This window comes from Lepisma saccharinum, chromosome 21, assembly GCF_977018435.1.
Source record: "Lepisma saccharinum chromosome 21, izLepSacc3.1, whole genome shotgun sequence".
NCBI classification, from domain to species: Eukaryota; Metazoa; Arthropoda; class Insecta; order Zygentoma; family Lepismatidae; genus Lepisma; species Lepisma saccharinum.
Window position 1 is genome coordinate 27462806 of NC_139249.1, and position 21264 is coordinate 27484069.

The 21264-nt window shown below is 37.1% G+C and overlaps 2 protein-coding genes across 2 annotated transcripts in view; one reads left to right on the forward strand and one right to left on the reverse strand.

The window, feature by feature from the left end:
- LOC146004117 (uncharacterized) overlaps positions 1-21264 on the reverse strand; it is a 127309-nt gene that overhangs the window by 78841 nt on the left and 27204 nt on the right. The window lies entirely within an intron of this gene.
- On the forward strand, positions 11016-18520 carry LOC146004365 (isochorismatase domain-containing protein 1). The gene is made up of 4 exons (XM_083143159.1): positions 11016-11490; positions 14056-14256; positions 17138-17254; positions 18197-18520. The coding sequence occupies exons 1-4, from the start codon at positions 11341-11343 to the stop codon at positions 18341-18343; spliced, it is 615 nt and encodes a 204-aa protein (XP_082999285.1). The 5' UTR covers positions 11016-11340; the 3' UTR covers positions 18344-18520.

Consider the following 21264-nt stretch of genomic DNA (forward strand, 5'->3'; position numbering starts at 1 on the left):
ATAAAAATATAACATTTTTAGTGGTTTTTATTTTTCCTCCAATGTTTCGTCTGGTTTCCCAGAACTTTTTCAAGCTTACATCAAAATTAAATAAACACACACACATGGCTAGCCATTCTACACTTCTACATAGTGTGCTACACTGTGTATCAGAAGAACTTTCCATGTACAATTTTTTTCACATCAAAACACAAGTGATGTTTATTTTTTTTACTTAGAATTAAATAACAAAGCTGGGTAATTATGCAATACCTACTTTCGTGTTCATTATGTCATCACAAATTATTGACGGATAGCCCCAAAAACCATTCACGATAGCTCCACGAACCATTTCCGGAAAGGTTAGGTTAGGTAAGCATAGTTAAAAAAAATCATAGGAAAAAGGCACGTTTGGAAATACTGGCGATACCGCGTGACTTTCGACACTCGCGCCATCTGCAGGTAGGCCTACATAATGGAAACAACGGCATAATGTTGTCGCTTTACAGAAAATGCAAGTTCCTTACATAAAAAGTGATTATTTCCGATTCTGCAGCATTCTATGGTGAAGTTTTCAGTTTCCGCGAAAGAAAATGCCTCGAAGAACTTTGACAATGCTACAGAAACTGATTTCAGTAAGTAGTTTCTCCTGTAAATTTGAAGAAATATGTTCGGGCGATATCACATATTTACCCAAAGCTCCCCACAAACATGCATGAACTGAAGCTAAAACCACCTATCAGTTAAACCAGCATATACTGAACAAATTAGCAAATTGCTTTTTCCAAACTTGAAGCTTACTTCTGCACACATTTCCAATATTCTAAATGAAGTGACCAGGTTTCTAAGCTGCACATGTGCATAATCTACCTAACCTGGCCTGTTATATGCATATGTGTACTCTTTAGTTGTTAGCATGTATCAAGCTTACGTCAGTTTGCATTTATTTTCGTTTGGGTGACAAGTACTTCTATTCTGCACACTATTTGTTTGGAAAAATTGGTACTACTTTACTATACCGGAGACACCTATCAATGATTTATTTCGCTATTTTTTACATTGCTAACGTACTATTTTGCATTGCGGAATATTTCTTTAGGTGAAATAATGGATTTCTAACAAAAATAATGTCTATTTCTTACATACGATAGCCCCACGAACCATCACGGGGACGAGGTATGCCTACTAGGTTAGGTTAGGCCTATTTTCCTGTAGTTTACGGTTATTACAAGCATAAGAAAACAGTTCTTTCTTTGTGACGTTTCAGGAGAACACACGCTCCTTTCATCAGACATTTATTTTCATTTTGACTAAAGATACAGTTATAACAATGGTTAGTAATTTTTAAACAAAAAGAATCTGTTATATAATGGATGTTGTCAATGTTACATTGTTGTAATATAGCAACTTAACTGTGAAAAAAGCAGTCTATTTTATTTTTATTTTAGAATTATTATTTTATTTTATTTATTTATTTTTTATTTTTTTTAATCCCAAATATCATCAGGTAATTCAAATTCATCATTGTTTTCACAAAGTCTCTTGATGTTTTCTGTTACATTAAATTTTAAAGAAAGAACTGTTTTCTTATGCTTGTAATAACCGTAAACTACAGGAAAATAATTCTATCATGCAAGCAATGCGTACATACAAGAAAAACTATTAGGTTAGGCCTGTTAGGTTAGGTTCCATTAGCACTCCTTTTGTTCAATTTAGCATATATGGCCAACTTCGGAATTACAAATTCCATGGCATCTTCCACACCCGGCAACAACTTCACGAAACATCCGCGACACATCATCTTGTAGCAGCAGCAATAACATGTATTGTGCTCTCGTGCAGAAAGCAAATGGCACGTCGGAAAGAGATTTTCGTAGAAAACCACATGCATTCGCATTAAAATGGATAAAAACTACGTTCCCGAACATCAACAACGCTACAGAAAATGATTTGCGTAAGTACTTTCTTCTGTAAATTTGAAGAAATCCGTCACCGGTATAGTAAAGTGTTACCGAAAAATTACCACAAGGTGTTCTGACATTCACTGCTACTGCTAATATGTCAATTGACATAGGTACGAATGTGTACTTAACACATTCCCAAATGCTTTTGTTGTTAGGTTAGACAGGTTAGGTTTTGAGTTATTAGCGTTAAAAATACTTCCATTACCTGATAATCATAATGTGATTTGTGCACTTTCAGCACTTTCCACTGTCCCATATGTTATTCTCATAAATTGGTGAAAATAGCTCCACATGCTATCCTCACAACCTGGTGACAGTAGCCTCATATACTATTCTCACCACCTGGTGAAAATAGTCGCGACCTATGTAAATGAATTTTCCACCCTTCTATACAAATTGTTAAAATGATTACACAGTCAAAACTTAGACGCATTTTAGTGTAAAAATAGCAGGAAAGAAATATTTAAAAGATAAAATTAAAGTTATCAAGGATACTGCTTCGTACTTAACAACGTGTTTTTATTTTCTGCACATTACACCATTACAATATTTCTCTGCTGTACGAAACTAAAATTTAGCAGGTGATAAAGAATATCATGGTTCACTTTCACTTCAAAGTCTTAAGTTTTCGCTTGAGTTGATTTTTTTAAATACATACAGATATTCTTCTCGTTTTGATTTGCTCTTAACTCAACTAGCACTATAGCTAATTATATCTCCTGTTTACAGTACGAAAGTGACTTTTTTTTTTGCACACACTACACACAATTTCCACCGTTGTTACATTAATGTTATAATATATATTTAATGCACACACTTCCGCATTTTCGTTGTTTATCAATTCGCATTACCATTCAATTGTTTTTGTGTTGGTGTGACGTCACATCCGCAAAATCAGCCAATCGGAGAGGAGAATCAAATCGCCTATGCTGAACTGAGTGGGATTGGCATATATGCCTGCTGTGTGTTGCTATATCGTGACTGTATCGCGGGTGGCACAATGTTCTCGTGTTTTGCGTGGGTAGGGGCGGGGCTTATTCTTTACCTCGCCTGCCCCGGGGCAATATTTCACGGCGGATTATCTGCGCTGGTAAATTGTTTCCCATCCCAGGCTATATGTTCTTTAGAGTCCGTAATTCACAATATTATGAACAATATATCGTCGCTTCAACGACGCCGTTCAAGCCTGCTGGGTGCGGTTAAATCCTATTTACGGTTATGCATTGGAATCAGCTTCGCAATGTACAATGCAAAATAGAACGTGTTGGAAATTATTTCGGATCTAATGAAATACTCCTATATGCAAGCAAACAATTTAGATTCTTGCATTTGAAACTTTGTCCGGCACTGGTTTCCTGAGGTTTTATTTGGGGGGGGGGGAAGGGCACCCTAAAAACCGTGAATGTATTATTAGGGCTGAGCCGATACCGATACTTATACCGATTCCCACCGATCACAAAAATAGTCTTTTTTCACATAATACTGGTACACTTCTGTTCAGAGAAAGTGGCACACTCGTTTGAGTTGAAGTCGAGCTTCCTGTCTGGCAGTACAGCCGAAGTAAGTGTTCGGAAAGCAGCAGTGTTGCTCAGGGGTGCCCACAGGGGTGTTCATGACATGCCTGCATCATGGGAATTTTTTGGGGGGAGGGGGCAAAATTTTATACCAATTCTATATATCTTCACACAAAAATGGGGGGGGGGGGTCGTATCGTTTGATTGACTTGTTATTGATTTTTAGTTTTGGTTATTACGTATAGTTTTTCTACCTACCTGTGGGTTATCGCGGCGATAGGGTTGAAATTAAACACCACCTCTTATGCCTTTAGAATCGGTTTGGATGGAGGGGGTCGTGGAATTCGCATTAATACAAGGTTAGTCGAGCAGACAAACTGTGCGGAATAAGGTTGACTAACAATGGCAGTGAGCCTAAAGTAAATATATATTGTTTAAATATGTCTGTATTATAGTGACGCAACCACAGGGGGCAGGGGGGTTATTGCCCCCTCAGCCTTCGACGGGAAGTCAATTCTAGGGGCGCAAGGAGGGACAAACATTGACGGCCAAGGACACCTGCAGAGGGCACAGAGGAGCAATTACCCCTTCGATTTCAAAATTTATGCAGATAACAATTAATTTTGTAAAATTTTCTAGCTTGCTTCGCTCGCATTATCTGCTTTTCTCGTTTTCGTCAAGTTCAGAGCTGTAGCCAGCGGCGGTGGGAGTCGGCCATGGGAGCCGAATGATCTAAAAAGAACTTGTAAAAGAGAGAATGCCAAGGCGTCCAGTAAAATTATTCCCTATTAAATCAATATCGTTTTCAATTGCCAAAATTGGATTTAAAGATTTTCTACCTCGCTTCACTCGCATTCTACTTGTTTTCTGTTATGTAATGTATATTAAATAATGTGTGTTGCAAATTTGCATTGAATAAGCTTTGAAAACGTACACAATTTAGTGTTAGCTTGTTGCATATGTATTTTCTATTTTATGTCGCTCCATGTTACATATGTGCAAAACGTATGAAAGTTGCACATGTATCATCGAAATGCATTTATCATTCATTTTCTGCTATTCAAAAATACAGTTTGTATGCTTGATTTCCATTATTAGCTAATGCGAAATTGACGGTGTTGAGAACATATTTCAAATAGTTTGTTCCAAACAAATGCTTTAGCACAGACATCTACCCCTTTTTGCGTAATTTATGAGGATAATAATGTCTTTGATACTACTACTACTGGTAGTAGTAATAGTAATAATACAAATAAAGCCATTAATAATGTTATTAATTTTATTATTATTATTGGTACGTTTATGTTGGTACTTGCCCCCCCTCCCAGACAAAAATTCGTGGTTTTATATTTTTCCGCAAATTTTGTGACAAAAATAACTTGAGTAATTAATTCGGCATAAACAGGGGGGGGGGGGGAGAATGTTCTACCTTCTTGGGGGGATGGGCACCACTGGTGTTGCTTACTATCAATCATTTTAACCACAAGCAGGGAATTTTGTGTGTCTCAGACTCAAAGAAAAGGGCCAACGGAAAGATTGCAGCGTAAATATTAAATAACTGAACTGTCCACGTCTACAATCAAAGTAATGTAAATGTGAAAAATTCGTGAAAAATATATATATTTTTTAAAAAAAACGCAACGCATTTTTGACGTTCGTGACGAAGTGGTTATCACAATGCATTAGAATGCGTCGCGAGTAGCCGATAATGGAGGAAAAGCAACACTAAATAACGAATAGAAAAAATGCCATTAGAATAAGCGAGACGGAAATAGTGCTGTTGTAATTCCTGAAAATGATGGAAAAAAAACTTTCGGAAATAGTGTTATCCTAATCCAGGAGAAGGCTTGAAGAATAAAAAAAAATCCTCCCCCATACACTTTGGCAAACAGAATCGCAAAGTTGGGACTGAATATGTGATGGGGAAAATAATAGAAATCCGAAAGGAAGAAGAGTTTATGTCACTGCTAGGGGGTCACATGAAAGGAGGTACCCTTCCCCCCACATCAGTCATCCAGGTTATTAAAAATAAGTCAATGGTTGTCCTCTCATTTAACATTAACAGTAAATGGAATTTTTATAAAATGAAAATTGTCGGGCATTACTTTCTTTACACGTGCACGTTGGTTTCGTAATGGAGCACAAAAATAGAATTGTGACTCGTAAAATTCTTACCGAATGAATGAATTCCTCCATAGATTCCAGAATAATGACACTTCATTTTGATATAAATAGTTTAAAATAATATAATTTATGTGTTGTTGGTTAATGACATTCATCGTCACATAGCAGAATCCGCTATGTTAACGGAAACTAGAGAACTGTAATCATTTAGGGTTGAATACACTAACCTTCCACAAAAGAACGACTTCCCAACGTCTTAATCAATTTTCATGCACAAGCTTCACTTGTATTTTGTCAGCAATGTGTACAGCATATGAACCCTATCTGATGAAGCGTATTGCTTTCAAATTAATGTAATTAGCGAGAACCGACATCAAAAGTTTCGAGCTGGACAGGAAAAGATGCAATCTTATGGATAAATTACTTCACCGTGGCTTCTGGCCATGTCGGTTAAAGGCCAGCTTTGTAAGCTGAAATCCTAGGTTCGAATCCATGTCTCCAAAATATTTTTTAATGGGTGCTACATAATGTATTTTATTCTCGTCACACCAATAGCAGCCTGAAACTTTTTTATTGTTTGCGTGCCAATAAGAAAATATGAATTGAAACTATTACTCGTTCAGAGAACGTGACTGTTACTCGAGACTACTTGAAATTGAGATTTTTTAGTTTCTGCTAAGCCTCGATATTTACAACAAGTGCTAAAATTGAAAATTGTTGCGTGATAAAACGCACCGTTAATATTCTCAAGAAGAAAACCACTGAAATGAAATGAGTAAGTTGTGAGGAATATCAGCAGATGAATTTTAAGATGTTGCATCAGTCACGTGTCACTCTCCTCGTTTTATACATAGCTAGATATTTACAAGTGACCCACTCGATGAATGTTCGCACCTGAAGAGTAATTTTCAGATGGGAAAGAAAAAAGCATGGTCCAAGTTGTAAAGTCAAGACGTGCGCAGATTGTAGAAGTTATTATCAGAAACAAACAGAATTAATCAGTAACTACAATTATTTACCTAAACATCACTCTTACATGGGAATAACAATTCAAATATTTTTATTATTACTATTGTTACAGATCTTTGACTGTGCAGATTTTCCCATAATATTTCAAAAGCTCAAAGGGAGGGGTTAAACCCGATAACCCCCCCCCCCCCTATATGCCACTGCTGGGGATTACATTGAAAGAATATCAGGTTCTGCAAGAAATAGTTTGTCATTTATGGATATGTTGCCACTTACTTTAATTTCCAACCCTCGTATATACGAACAGGAGCAGATAGAAACTTCAGAGTTCTTCCATATTATACTGGCAGAATCAACCAGATCATAGCATGCTCGTGGTGCTGACTGCCATTAGATGCATTTTACACACGACAGATGGTGACATTCACATTCAAAGAACAGCACGCTATCATCCATTTTCTCCACTTGCCAGTTCAGTGAAACACAGAGAGAAGTCATCAGGGATGTGAAAAAGGTGTGTTCATATCACCTATCTGGAGGAAACTTCCCCCATTTTTGCATTTCCAGACAGGATGGTGTGCACAGAAATGTCATATTTTAAGGTGATATCATCCACAGTCCGGTGATCCTCCATAACCATTTCTTCCAGTAGTGTGATTATATTGAACCAACTGGTGTATAGATTGGGTTCTTTCACACATGTTGTGTATGGGGGCACTCCCAATATTGCCATTTTCCGGCATTAACCATATTATCCTGAAGAAATTTCCAGACATGCAATCTATAAATTGCACTGTGCCACTGACCTCAGATCAATCGTGACTCTAAACTCAAAAGGACATCCTTCCTTCTCATTTACTATCTTTCCTGCCTTTTCTACGCATTTGTAAGACCTAATAATAATAAAAAAAGTAATATTTGTATGTGTCTGATTTTTTTTATTTTACATCGCTTTTCTGCTACTTTCTGGCTAATTGCAACAATGACATTGAGTGACTGGAACTTGAACCTGGGAACTACAGTGGCAAGATCAAGAGCCAACTACTTAGCATGCTTGGTCACTTAGCCAGTAATACACTCCTCACAAAAAGTTTGAAATATTGTGACATTAGACAATAGGTAACAGACACGGTCTTGGAATGCAACAATACATGGTATCTGTCTGTTGCACGTTCTCGTCTTTTCGCCGACATATGCCACCATGCGTAATATAATAATATTCCAAGGGGTGTAAAAAATTCCCCAATTCCTTAAAGGAATATTTTAATACATGATTCTCAAAGTCTGTGCTTTAAATGATATTACTGTGATGGATAAAATACAGTGAATTTTTCTCACTACTGACTGTGATTGTATATAGCAATACATTCAAAATAATAGTAAATTGCATTGGCTGTGTAATTATGTTACAGAAAACTGTAGCAATACAGTTGATCTACTATGAAGAGTAGGGTATAATAGTTCTAAGGACTAGTTCACACCAAAGCGACAAGCAACATACATCACATGTTGCTTAAGATGTGAAACGTTGCTCTTGATTGACTCGTATGTAAATTCCTTATGATTTCTCCCTTATATTTCCATGCGATCCCATTTGTTTGTTGTGTCTAAATACAGTAGTATTATAGAAAAAGGTTTAAGAACTTCCAGATAAAAAAAAAATTCAGCATTGTAAAATGCTTAATGATGAATAAAGAGAGAGAGAGATCTTTCTCTTCTCTGTGGTTCACACTAATTTATATTTACACATGATTTTGTGTAGCAGATTCAAAACCACTACACAATTTATTAATTTCCAATGTGCGACCAATTAATTCTTCAACCACATAGGTGTACCACGACTAGGCTAATGAATAAAATGTGTGAGTCCTAATAACAATTTGCTGAAGAACAAAGCGAGATAGTACAATTACATAGGTAATAAACCCGCCGTATTTGCTTGGAACTTTCGCCTGCTTGAAGATACTTTATTTTTTAAAGAGAATAATATAGTTTAATAACGGTAATAAGATTTTTCTACACTAAATTTCTACGTGAGAGTATTAGGAGGGGCAATTGACCCCCTTGTGCACGTCTATGGCTATGAAATGGAAACGGATATTTCTTATTTTCACTCTTATTACGATTACGGTACAAGGAATGTAATTGTTTTAATTAATAGACTGAGATCTGGTCATGTATACTAGGCAACATTTATCCAGAATTGGAATATCAAAATAAGAGATGTGAATGTGGTTGCGAAAGTGCAGACGTGCAACATATAATACTGGAATGCCCAAAATATAATAGAGAGAGAATATCTTGTAGTATTAAACTTTATATAATCTAAAGGTTTAGTTTCCAATAAATTTGTCAAGTTTGGTTGTTATTCCAGATGTGTGAATGGGTTATAGTTTGTTAATATTTTTAAGGAAGTGCAGCATACAATTGTAAATGGGTATGTGTTCTCTTTTTTTAAATCTAATATCTGTAAAATAGGGGGGATTGATAAGGAACGAGTTTACAATACCGGACCACTCTCCAATTGCTATAACATTTCGCCTACTTACTAATTGAGACCTCCTAATCACGAATCTGCATGTAATAATTGGTGGTCAAGTATGGAAATGTAGAGAAAAACAAAATAAACTATGTTTTCCTAACGTAACGTTACCGTAAGAACAGAAGGTCCACGAAAGATGCCATTTTTCCAACATGAAAAAATGAGCATGCAATACACGTTTGCCAAACGTACCTAATCAAACAAGTCCACATTATTAAATAATAATTTTTCATTGTATTTATGCTAATGGAACCTAACCTAACCTCATAGGCATTCCTCGAACACGAGGTAGGAAAACTGTTGTGCGTGTCTCCCGCCATTCTTCCATGCTGAACACAATGTAACTGAGAACGCAACAGTGTGGCAATGCTGGATAGAGCGTAAGAAATTGGGCCTCACTTATCACACAAACCAACCTTGTGTTCTGACGTCAAGGCCTTTCAATTGTAGTGTGTTTAGTTCTCTTAGCGTAAATAATATTTTTTTGTTGTATTTAAGCTAATGGAAGCTAACCTAACAAGCCTAACCTAACCTTGTAGGCATTCCTCGTCTGATTTAACAAGGTTATTCTACAACTTCTACACATTATTTTACAATTTCCATGCTTGACCACAAATTATTAGATGCATATTCGTGATTAGGAGGTCTCAATTAGTGAGTATGCGAAATTTCACAGAAATTGGAGTGTGGCCCCGTATTGTAAACTCAAGCTGTATTTTTTTTCCAGGGGAGGGGGGGGCACATGGAATATTTTCCCCAATAATAGTGTTGATCCCTCAAAAAACATTGCTTAAATTTGAATTTATTATGTTCGTGCAATAATTGGTAAATGTCTGTTATATCGGAGACACTTTCCTTCAAATTTACAGGAGAAACTACTTACGGAAATGAGTTTCTGTTGCATTTATCAAACTTCGTGGAGGTATTTTGTCACTATGGAATGCTGCACAACAGAAAATAAGCACTTTTGATGTATAAAAGTAGCCTTTTGTGCGAAGCGACAACATTATGCCGTTGTTTCCATTATGAACCAGCAGATGAAAGTCACGCGGTCTCGTGAGAGGAAGAAGTGTTTCCAAACGTGCCTTTTTTTTTACCAGAATTTTTTTATTTTTAATTTTTTTTAACTATGCTTACCTAACCTAACCCAACCTAACCTTGCCGGAAATGGTTCGTGGGGCTAATGTGAATGGTTTTTGGGGCTATCGGGAACGGTTTTTGGAGCTATCCGTCAATGGTTTGTGATGACATAATGAACACGAAAGTAGGTATTTTTCGGATAAGAAGGTTGCAACACTGCATGCCCACTCCAAATCGACAAAACACAAGCACGACGCGTGATGATCCACAGCTGTGCGCGAAATATTCTATGCTCCGCAACGGAAGAAAGGTCCCAAAAGAATTACTCGTAATGTTAAAAATCGAAGTTACTTTCATGTAAAAAGCATAATGGCACCTTCAACTAAGTTCAACAAAACACAATTGGTAAGTACGAACCATTTAAAAGTGAAAATATCCGATAGAAATGTGTCTCCGATATAACAGACATTTACCGAATAATTAAAACACATTATTGTGGCTGAAATGAAATTATATGTGTGAAATATATAATTTTTGGTCGACTATCGTTTTCCAGGGGGAGGGGGCACGGCCCCACTACCGGACGCCCATGTATTCGTAGATCACAGAAATCTCTTATTCGAAACATTACACGACTTTGCTGCAAACTCTGGGAAATTAAGAAACAAAAGCAATAGAAGTTTATCGGTACTTACCAATAATACGGGGCGTATGAACATTCTGGGACTGGGGGAAGAACACTAATCAACTGCTTCTTTGGCGCAGAGTTACCACTCGCAGGTTGTTGACTTTGAATCTTGGCTTGAGAAACTGATGCCATGTTTCAGAATTTGTTCTTCGTTTCACCACTTGCCCGTTTAAACAAAATTTCTTTACGCTACACAGAAATGTCACAGACTACCGTCATCTCTGCACAGTACCTGTTTTGACGATCTACAAGTTCGCGTTTGATATCACCGATTCTCACCCTCCGCCTTACGTTCTTATTATATAAATGACATATGATTCTAAACACGAGTAAACTGTTTCCAAAAGTTGCAGTTTGCTTGGCCTATGGTCTCAATTCATATCTCTGTTTCTAGCACGCAAATAATTGCAAAAACAAACTATAGTTGAAGCAGACGACACGCTTGGTAAGTCTAGGGCGCAGACATTTTGAAACTATCCCATGAGGCATTGCTGTAATATGGCGTCTGCTTTGGTCAAGTGCGGTTATATACCTGACGGAAAAACAGCGTTTTTCCTTTGTGATATACAGGAAAAGTTTCGTTCTGCAATGTTATACTTTGATCAGATAACTGAAGTTGCAAACAAGTTGGTAAGAGTCTTTATATACTCGTTTCTTAAGTATTGATTTTGGAGAACGATCAATAATGGCACTATGTCGGCGTACTACTGAACAAGAGAGCAGAGAATAGCGCAAAATCATGCGCTATCTGAGAAATAACTATGGTCCATGATTAATTGAACTACATTAGAAATGTAGTAAAAATTATATTTGTGTCACAATGCCATCGTTATATTCATGAAGTAATTCTTGTAATAAATGTGTATATTCTGAATAACAACATATATTTGAAAAATTAGTGCAATGTCATTATGCTGCCAACTTAGTTAATTGAAATGTTTTGCCCACTGAAACTTTGTCGGGATTATTGAGTTTTGAGTTGCTTCGACATTGCTCAGAAATGTTGTGCAGTGCCTACTATTACACACATTTGCTGTCATGAGACACTTCCTGCTATCAAGTGCAGAGATTCCATGGTGAAAGTTTAATGCATATTTAGATTTATTTTAAAAGAAGGCATCAGGTGGTAACCGACCTTATTAAATAATGCATATGTACCTACACTATAAATCTTGTCAGAGTATAAAACCACTTTAATTTATAATGATGGAATGTTATTAGCAGGTCCTTTCATAATTTGCTTTCGCTACATGAACCAGATGCCTTTTTTTTAACTATGCTTGCTTAACGTAACCAAACCTTATCGGAATGGTTTGTGGGGCTATCCGTCAGCTACCCGTCCATAATGTACAATTTGCACACGTGACGAACACGACAGTAGGTATTTTTCGGTGAAGAAGGTTGGAAACACTGCATACCCACTACGGTAGTCTAAGTTTTGCCTGCCATATTGTGTGTTAAAAATGCAAAAAAAGGAATAACAAAAATTGGTAACAGTTTCATAGATCGGAGACACATTAAAATCGGATATTTTGTGTATCGTATGGTTCGTACTTACCAATTGTGTATTGCGGAACATAGTTCAGGGTGCCATTATGCTTTTTAAATGAAAACAAACACTTTTTCTACTAAAATAACGCATTTTTCTAAGTCCTACCGAACACACGTAACGGTGCGATATCGCTTCTTTTGTTTTCAAATATCATTGTTTCCAACCTTCACCAAAAAATACCTACTATCATGTTCGTCACGTGTGCAAATTGTACATTATGCACGGGTAGCTGATGGATAGCTCCACGAATCATTTCCGATAAGGTTAGGTTAGGCAAGCATAGTTAAAAAAAAAGGTATTGGAAACACTGACATGATTTCCCGGTCAAATAGATACCACGATGAAAGATAATACCTCGACTGACGTTGGAAACCTTAGAGAAACTCATTTCCGTAAGTAGTTTCTTCTGTAAAAATGAAGAAATGTGTCTCCGATGTATGAAACTGTTACCCAAAAATTACTCTCTACGTGAAAAATTGTGTTTGTTTATGTGTAAAAAGCATAATGGCATCTTGAACTATGTTCCACAATACACAATTGGTATGTACGAACCATGCAAAACACAAAATATCTGATTTTAATGTGTCTCCGATATAACGAACTGTTACCCATCATTCTAGTAAAGTTGGCTTGCATTTAGTATGGCATGAATCTACTTTTTTGTTGGTTGGTAAAATTTATTACTACAGTGACAGATGTATGAAATAACAATAGTTGTTGCTGTTGATTATTATTGGCTCAAAGCACCTATCCTTTCCAGTTTCTAGCCATCGTTACTTCTATTTTATCCTAGTACTTCTTGTCTCCGATTTCGTTGTTCCTTATAACGGTAACACTTTACTATACCGGAGACGGATTTCTTCAAATTTACAGGAGAAAGTACTTACGCAAATCATTTTCTGTAGCGTTGTTTGATGTTCGGGAATGTAGTTTTGATCCATTTTAATGCGAAAGCATGTGGGTTTCTACGAAAATCTATGTCCGACGTGCTATTGCTGTTGCCGCCATTTGCTTTCTGCACGAGAGCACAATACGCGCTATTGCTGCTGCTACAACAGGACGTGTCGAGGATGAGTCGTGAAGTTGTTGCCGGGTGTGGAAGATGCTGTGGAATTTGTAATTCCGATGTTGTCCATATATGCTAAATTGAACGAAGTGAGTGCTAATGGAACCTAACCTAAGCTAGTAGGCATACCTCGTCCCCGTGATGGGGATGTGTGATGCACTTTAACTCACGAGTTGCACTATGAGAGTTTCCAGTGGTCTTGTAAGGGACACTGAAGAAACAGATGCATTATTGTTTGGCTCGGTTCTTCGCATTGACAGGAAATTGTAGGTACTGCTTGTAGCCATGCCAAACATTAATTTATGAGAACCATGATCTGTATGCATTCTCAAGTTGAGTACTATCGCTGCCTAATGTAGTTCATTGACTGACACCAAGGGTGTTTTGAGCTGATGTGTACATACCACTTGTAAGTGTTTGTGTTTTGGACTTTGTGTGCACAGCATCCATCCCATTGTTGTGTATTTTTTTTACCTGAGAAACAAGTCTCTGTAAGGTAATCGTAATGGGGTTATGTATTAAAGTGTTCTAGCTTGTTTTGCGTAAATGTCTACTAAATTATACTATTTATTTTTAGGTTCAAACTTCCAAGATCCTAAATATTCCTTTGATTGTGACTGAACAATACCCAAGTGGCCTTGGTAACACAGTGAATGAGCTCGATATATCACATGCCTATGGCATCTATGCTAAGACAAAGTTCAGCATGGTAGTTCCTGAAGTGGAGAAAGCAATGGATGAACTTGAACTAGAATGTATTGTTCTTTTTGGAGCTGAGGTAACAAATTACATTTTTATGTACTCATAAAACCATAGGCTCATTTAAAAGTGTTTGTGCAAACTGTGGAGTAATTGTCCCAGTAATTGGCAGTAAAAGACCACATATTATCTCGGCATCAAATTCATTTATGGTGAAATATACTGTATTAACAATACACACACTACTGTTAAGTACCTAAACCTGTCCAAATCAAAATACAAATTTTCAAATAATTGGATTAGCAGAGGTGAAAATGAATCACATGCACTAAAATTGATTGCAATTCATTTATTTCCAGAAAGCTTACATAGGTTAGATTTTCGAGAGATTAGATACACAGATAACCAAACACAATAAGCTCAACAATTTGAAGTATAGTGGAACCACATGCAAAAGAACCTGTTCAGACTCATGGAGGGGAGGAGCAGAATGGAGCATGCACATTCTTATGACTCAGAGTTGAATGAATGAAAGGGGAGGTGCATGAAGGATTTTGGATGAAGGTTTTTGTTTGCTTGTGGTTGCTCTATAATTACATATAAATCTCTCTCAGCCATCATATTTGATAAAGCAAAACAATACCAGGTGTAGCACATTCACATTCCAGTACAACAAGGCCAGAAGTGCTGGCCCACAACATTACATTTGCAAAGTACTTCCTTTTTTCAACTTTTAATTTTTCATTATTTCTTCCGTTACCTTCAAGGTCATTGTCCGATGTGGGACCATCCCAAGGTCCAATGCCTCTTGCGGAGTGGGTGAAAATGGCCTTTCACATCCTCTTGTGGCCTGTTGACTAAACACGCAAACCATCACTATGGTTAGGGAATGGGATCAGTGTTCAAATTTGGAAACAGGTGACCTTGAACCATGCAATGAGAGGCTACTTTATTTGGAGGGAGACTCCGCCATCCCCCAATATGCAGTATCTGAAATAACAGCAGAGTACAAGCAGTGAGGTGTACTGGTGTACTCAAGTTTTATGGACTGCACAATCAAATGCCTGCCTATACTGTATATAGTCAGTGTTGTAGCAGTTCAACAAAGCAGGTTATAATTTTTATATTTTAAAATATACTTAAAAGCACAATAGAAATTCAGAATATGATTGCTGACATACACATGATATTCTACATGAAGATAAACATTTCAGACCTTTTGGTCTATTGCAAGACATCTAACATGTCCATAGACACATGTGCCAATAATAGTTGGTCCAGTCATCGGGCGATGCAGTAATGACAAAGGAAAGCCCTAAAAATATAGCATTTTAAATATTTTAAAGAAGTGAAAAAATAAGTCAGAATATTCACATATTTGAGCGAAATTAGTCATGTGACACCATGAAACAGCTAGAGATATGCAAGAGATTTGCTAAGTTTAGCGCATCGAAAGGAGAGCCCAGTTCTACCCCCTACGCCCAACCGTTCCACTACGTTTCCTGTTGAGTGCAAAGGTGCTGGCAGGCTAGGTCATCACAGCAGGTCTGCGAATCCAAGGTCCTTCGACCACTTTTCCCCCGCTCTTGAAGGTCTGTTTGTTTATAAACATGGCAGGGTTTCTGTGTGTGACGTCATGAAGATGAAACTTCTCATTATGTCCAGCACTGTAAAGCATGCAACTCTCTTGTTTTTGAGAGAAATACACATATTGAGAGCATCGCAATGCAACTTACACAGAATACATGAAAGCAATGGTACATAGGAAAAAATATAAGTAAGCAAAATAATAAATTTCCCGACAGTTAGTGCTAGAAAGAACTAGGAAAAAAGCAGTTCTGGATCCATTGTATTTCCTTGATAGTATATATATATATTTTATCCTGCGGTTCAAAAATAGATTTCGGAAAAATTGTTCTTGCTTTACAGACATGTAAGACATTTTCATAACACCACGGATGGCCTAAAATATCAGGATTCTGGAAATTTTACTACCCAGATTTCGGGGAGGGAGGTTTAAAAATTTTTAGGGTAGAATTTATTAATAAAGTTTTGTTTTCCTTATTTTACGATCATATACTCCCTAGAAAAATACGGATTTGGCCATCTCTACTTCACATGTCATATACGAACACTGTTATCATCATTATCAATGTAGAAATCCTCCCTGGCCTAAAAGATTGACCCTGATGTTTGGCAAGTCTTGCGTTGACTACGTAAAAATGTCATGCTTCGCCACTGTTGGTATCACTCACTGTCCATGGTCACATTTTTTTGCAAATGCTTTTGCGATGTAAAAATGACTTTTTCGGGCATGTGAATTTCTGTTTTTGTGCACATATTTCTCTCTCTCTCTCTCTGTGCATTAAATTTCTTGCACTTTTTACTTTACTTCATACGATTGATTGAGTTTATTTTACTTCATGTTTTGTGCCTCTTGGCTAATTTGCGAAGATTGGGATGAGTGATGAAATGAAGAAATTAATGAATAGACATTCACAAACAACCAAGCCCAAGTGGGATTCGAACCCGGGACCCTTGGCTTCATAGCACGATGTGCTAACCACTCGGCCACAGGGTCCAGCTTTGCTTCATATGAAATGTAATGTGTCCCTTTTTATGTATGAATGGTATATATTGTGCTTTCATTTAAAATAATATTTTTAGTGAAGTGCAGTCCTTTTTTAATTTCCTTTCTTTTTTAGCAATAATTTTACCTTCTTTATCCTTTGTAGAGTAATATTTTTCCCTTTAAAATCCAGGCTCTAGTCTTGTCCATGCAGACTAGAACAACTGTTACAAATGTTGTACATATTGGATTAGTTTAATGAGCTATTTCATTTGAATTATATATTTCACAATGTTGTACGTTTTTTGCTACTTATCTTTGACATGTAAGTATGCTTTTAAATAATAATCTTTTTTCATTAACAAATCGTAATTTATATCTCTGGTTTCAGACTCATGTGTGCATAGAACAAACAGCAATCGAGCTGCGTGCCAGAGGCTTGCATGTTCATGTAGTCGCTGATGCATGTACATCACGATCACAGGAAGATCGATTGCTCGCCTTCGAGGTAATCAACTTGTCATATGAGAACTAGAGGAATGTGACTCCAAAAATGCAGTTTTCGGCTTTGTTTAGCATATCTTCTCAGAAGATCTCCACCTCTAGTCTTTAGCGATAAAATGGAGTCACGTATCTCCAGTCTACTGACTTTTTTAGTCAAACACATTCCTAATAGTACATTATTTCCTATCTCCCATATATTTGATACATTGGAGTTACATCCGTCTGGTTCTTACACAGCAAACTAGTTTTCATAATAACCGGAGTTCAAGAAAGTCATTATTTTTTTTTTACTGTATTAAAAATTTCACCTTTTATTTTTATACGTATAAGTCCAAAAGATAGAGTTGTCTTCGTGGTTCCTGATCACAGATATCATGTAGATAGAAAAGAATCAAACAGACTAGGTGCAAATAAAAAGTATAATTGCACCTCATTGTTCCTTTTCTCCTTGAATTATGTGACATTTTGGTACACACTTTGGTTAATACTTAACATTTTTATAAAAATCAGGTTTATTTGCTTGGGAAAAATGGCCATCTGTTGTGGTTTCCAAGCAGATATTTTGGCAAGACAGCAATAAAAGATTTTATAATTTACCAGTTTAGAAAAAAAAAGTTGTTAGTCTTGCTCTCCTCTATATGTTGAGCAAATTTGTTATTTTTTTTATGGATATAAACATATAATTGGTATTATTCAATTGTGTAAACTAGATGTGTAAATACATAGTTGTATTTTCAAAGCCAAATCAGTTGCATTCATGTGGTTATGTGCATTAATTTCTTCATGTTAAAAGAAATTTGCAATTTTAGATCGGATACTAGTAGAATATTGATACCAAAAAATTTTATGTGGGTGCTTTATTACCATCTGCAAGTTTTATATCAGTACATCCCTAACATATTATATGTAGTAAGTATTTATTTTATCCATTCATTCAATTTTACAGAGGTTACGTCAAATTGGATGTTTCATAACAACAAGCGAAACTGTGATCTTCAAACTGCTGGGAGATAAGAACAATCCAAATTTCGGAAGTATCCGTTCATTGATCAAGACCGTCTCTCCAAACACAGGACTGGCTTCAAAAATATAACAGCAAGCTTGCTCTCTTTTGTTTTTAAGGATAATGGACTTGGTCCACAATTCGTATTTTTTACATCTACTTTGAAAAGTAGTTGAAAACCAGGGGCATTATTATACATTATTTTTGGTATCAATATTTATGGTGTGGTGATTTGAGGTATATCAGAATAAATATTTTTATAATTAATGACTTTTGCTTCATTATGATTATACAGATAAAACTATTTCTACAAAATCCTCAATTGGGGTCACTGGGGATTGATCTGAAGGATATTTCTGTAAAAATATAGTTGGTGTACAACAAAACTAAGATCATTTCTTATATACACTTATGTACATAAATTATGGATCATAGCTCATCATACACATACAGCTATTCAGTGTGCACCCATTTGTTTTACTTGTGTGTGATACAATTGAAAATAAGAAAACACAAGTAACCTACAATCGCTGGGGAACGTAGTTGTCAAAGTGGTAAAAAGCAAATGCAGTCACAGTGATTGGGACATCTTGAAACAAAAGCATATTTGAAGGATCTGCACAAATGATAATATGGAATATATTCCTGGACATGCTGTACAATGATGTGGCATACTGCGGATAAGATATTGAGCTGTTCTGGAGTAATAGCATCCCACCCGTAACAGTACTGTATGCAGCGCTGGAAGGGAACAAGGAAAGGGATTCTATCCTGTAATAAGTTGCCTGAGTGAGTCCCACACATGCTCTATTGGGTTGAGATCGGGGGACCTCTCTGGCAAGTCTATGTGCCAGATATACTCAGATTCCAGGGACTGCAAGATCTATTCTATGGGGACGTGTATTATCGTTCATAAACAGGAAAGCAGGTCTTATTGTTTTTCTGAAGAAACGGGCTTATTGTTGGATAATCACAACCTGGTATAACTGGCCAGTGACAGAACCCCTTACAAAGACATATGGAGCACAGCATAATGCCAGCCAACACAATGATTCCAGCATCTCCATTATGATGATGATCTCCTGGTTATGTAACTCACATGTTCATCATATGTACATACGCTAAGTGTCCCTCTGTAATGAGAACCTTGACTCATCCAAAAACAAGACAGCACCACTGATCTCTCCAAAGAAGTTAAACCCATACACTATGCTTCCTACACCATGTGAGGCAGGCTCTAATCTCACTTTGCATCAAGGGAACGAGTGTAACTGGCAGACCTGCAGATCATGTTAACATAATAGAGTGACAATGTGCACGGACATTTGTACTTCAGTCACTGCTGCTGCAAGATCTCTACTCAGGCCCCTTGCCAGCCTATAAGGTGCAATTTATACCTTTAAAAATAGGCTGAAAAACAGGGATATGCAGATAGATTACCTTCATTTTTGGAAATTTTCTCTGTTCTGAGTTAGACGATTTATTTCTTGCAGTGTGCAGGCTCTGGCATCTGTACCTATGGCCAGTATAATCCTGTGTAGGGCTGCGTTTTGTCCTTGTGTGTGCTGAATGCCCCTTTACAGCTTCAGATTTTAACCCAGCAAAGAATATTTTAGTTCTCCAACATTACAGTTGTTATATTAGGAATATTTACGTATGATAAGGGGCTTGACCCCGTATAATGTGATGGGTGTAAAATAGCCCAAGTGTAACCCAAAATTAGAAATTCATTCATTCATTCTTGTGGTGTGCGACGAAGATGATTAAAATGTATTCTTTCCTACTTAGATTAAGTAAGTTATTTGTTGAAAGTAGACCGTAGTGATAAAGCTTTTTCCTCAAAAATGTGTGCAAAAAAGGGGTAAGCAAATGTGCACTGCATCATCAGGTGACATTTCCAGTCTTGGAATTTCCACTACAGCTTTGCCCTGTAGTTTGGGGAATGTGAAGTTCCAGAGCCACTGTGTGTTATGTTATGCCCAGTTCAAGTTCTGGCATTCTTGAACGTCATTCAGATGGGTGCAATGTGCCATGCCCCATTGTCTGCACAGCCTTCACAGACCCAACTTGCACATTCCCAGACACCTGGACAGATATGTTTCCTACCTTGCTCTTGCACTACCATGTGTTCCCCAGAGGCATCAAGTGTGGCAGAGTACTACGTCGGCAACATGGATTCACTTTCAGGCAGGGCAGATGCGAGTCCATTTCATCCTTAATTTATGGATGTGTGTATTGTATAATGTTGATGTGGTTTAACCCTTTTCCTGCGGCGACGTTGAAGAGAAGTGCGATCAATATATAGATGCAACTACATATTATCGTAAAAAACTTGCTGCAAAATAAAGCTAAGGAATACAATCTATTTATAGACTGTCACAAATAAACATTCCATATTAGGTAAGGTTCCCCCTGCATACACCACCATACCTTGAAGGCACATTTAGGGTATGTGGGGGTAGGGCCACACACCTCCACTGCACATTCTCGATATCGGAAATTTTGGAGGTGCTGTGATCAGCACCATACTCCAGCTGACTTTACCCTCCAGGTACACACAGATTTGAGGCAATTTGAGCCCCAGAGCTGCTTTATGCAGGGACTAGGCCAGTAAAATTCCAACCTCAGAACACCCACCCCAGGAATCGAACCAGGTTCTCCCTCATTGCAGTCGGACACCCTATCAACTACACCACCACGGCTCTAATTCCAAATTGGAAAAAAATATTTTTCAGGAACTGACAAAGCATCAAAGCACGAAAAAGTGGTGTCTATAAAAATGACTTACCGCAATACAAGAACCATTAATTTTGAAATACCAATATATAAAGTCCGCGCGTTCATTATATCCCCATCGGCAATCCTTTGATAAAACTTAACACTGGAAACAATAGCCAACAATAGCCAGACCGCTTCCGATAAGCGCGTGCACTCAGACGTTGTTGCCACATTTTCTTTACATTTCTTGTAGTTGCAAGGCGGAGCAGGCGGGTGCGTGAGTCTTTTCTCTT

What these genes read in the sequence shown, in the direction of transcription:
- LOC146004365 (XM_083143159.1), top strand. Translation starts at nt 11,341, where the DNA reads ATGAGGCATTGCTGTAATATGGCGTCTGCTTTGGTCAAGTGCGGTTAT. An exon ending in CTGAAGTTGCAAACAAGTTG is followed by an intron (nt 11,491 to 14,055) that starts GTAAGAGTCTTT and finishes ATTTATTTTTAG; the next exon opens with GTTCAAACTTCCAAGATCCT. An exon ending in ATCGATTGCTCGCCTTCGAG is followed by an intron (nt 17,255 to 18,196) that starts GTAATCAACTTG and finishes TCAATTTTACAG; the next exon opens with AGGTTACGTCAAATTGGATG.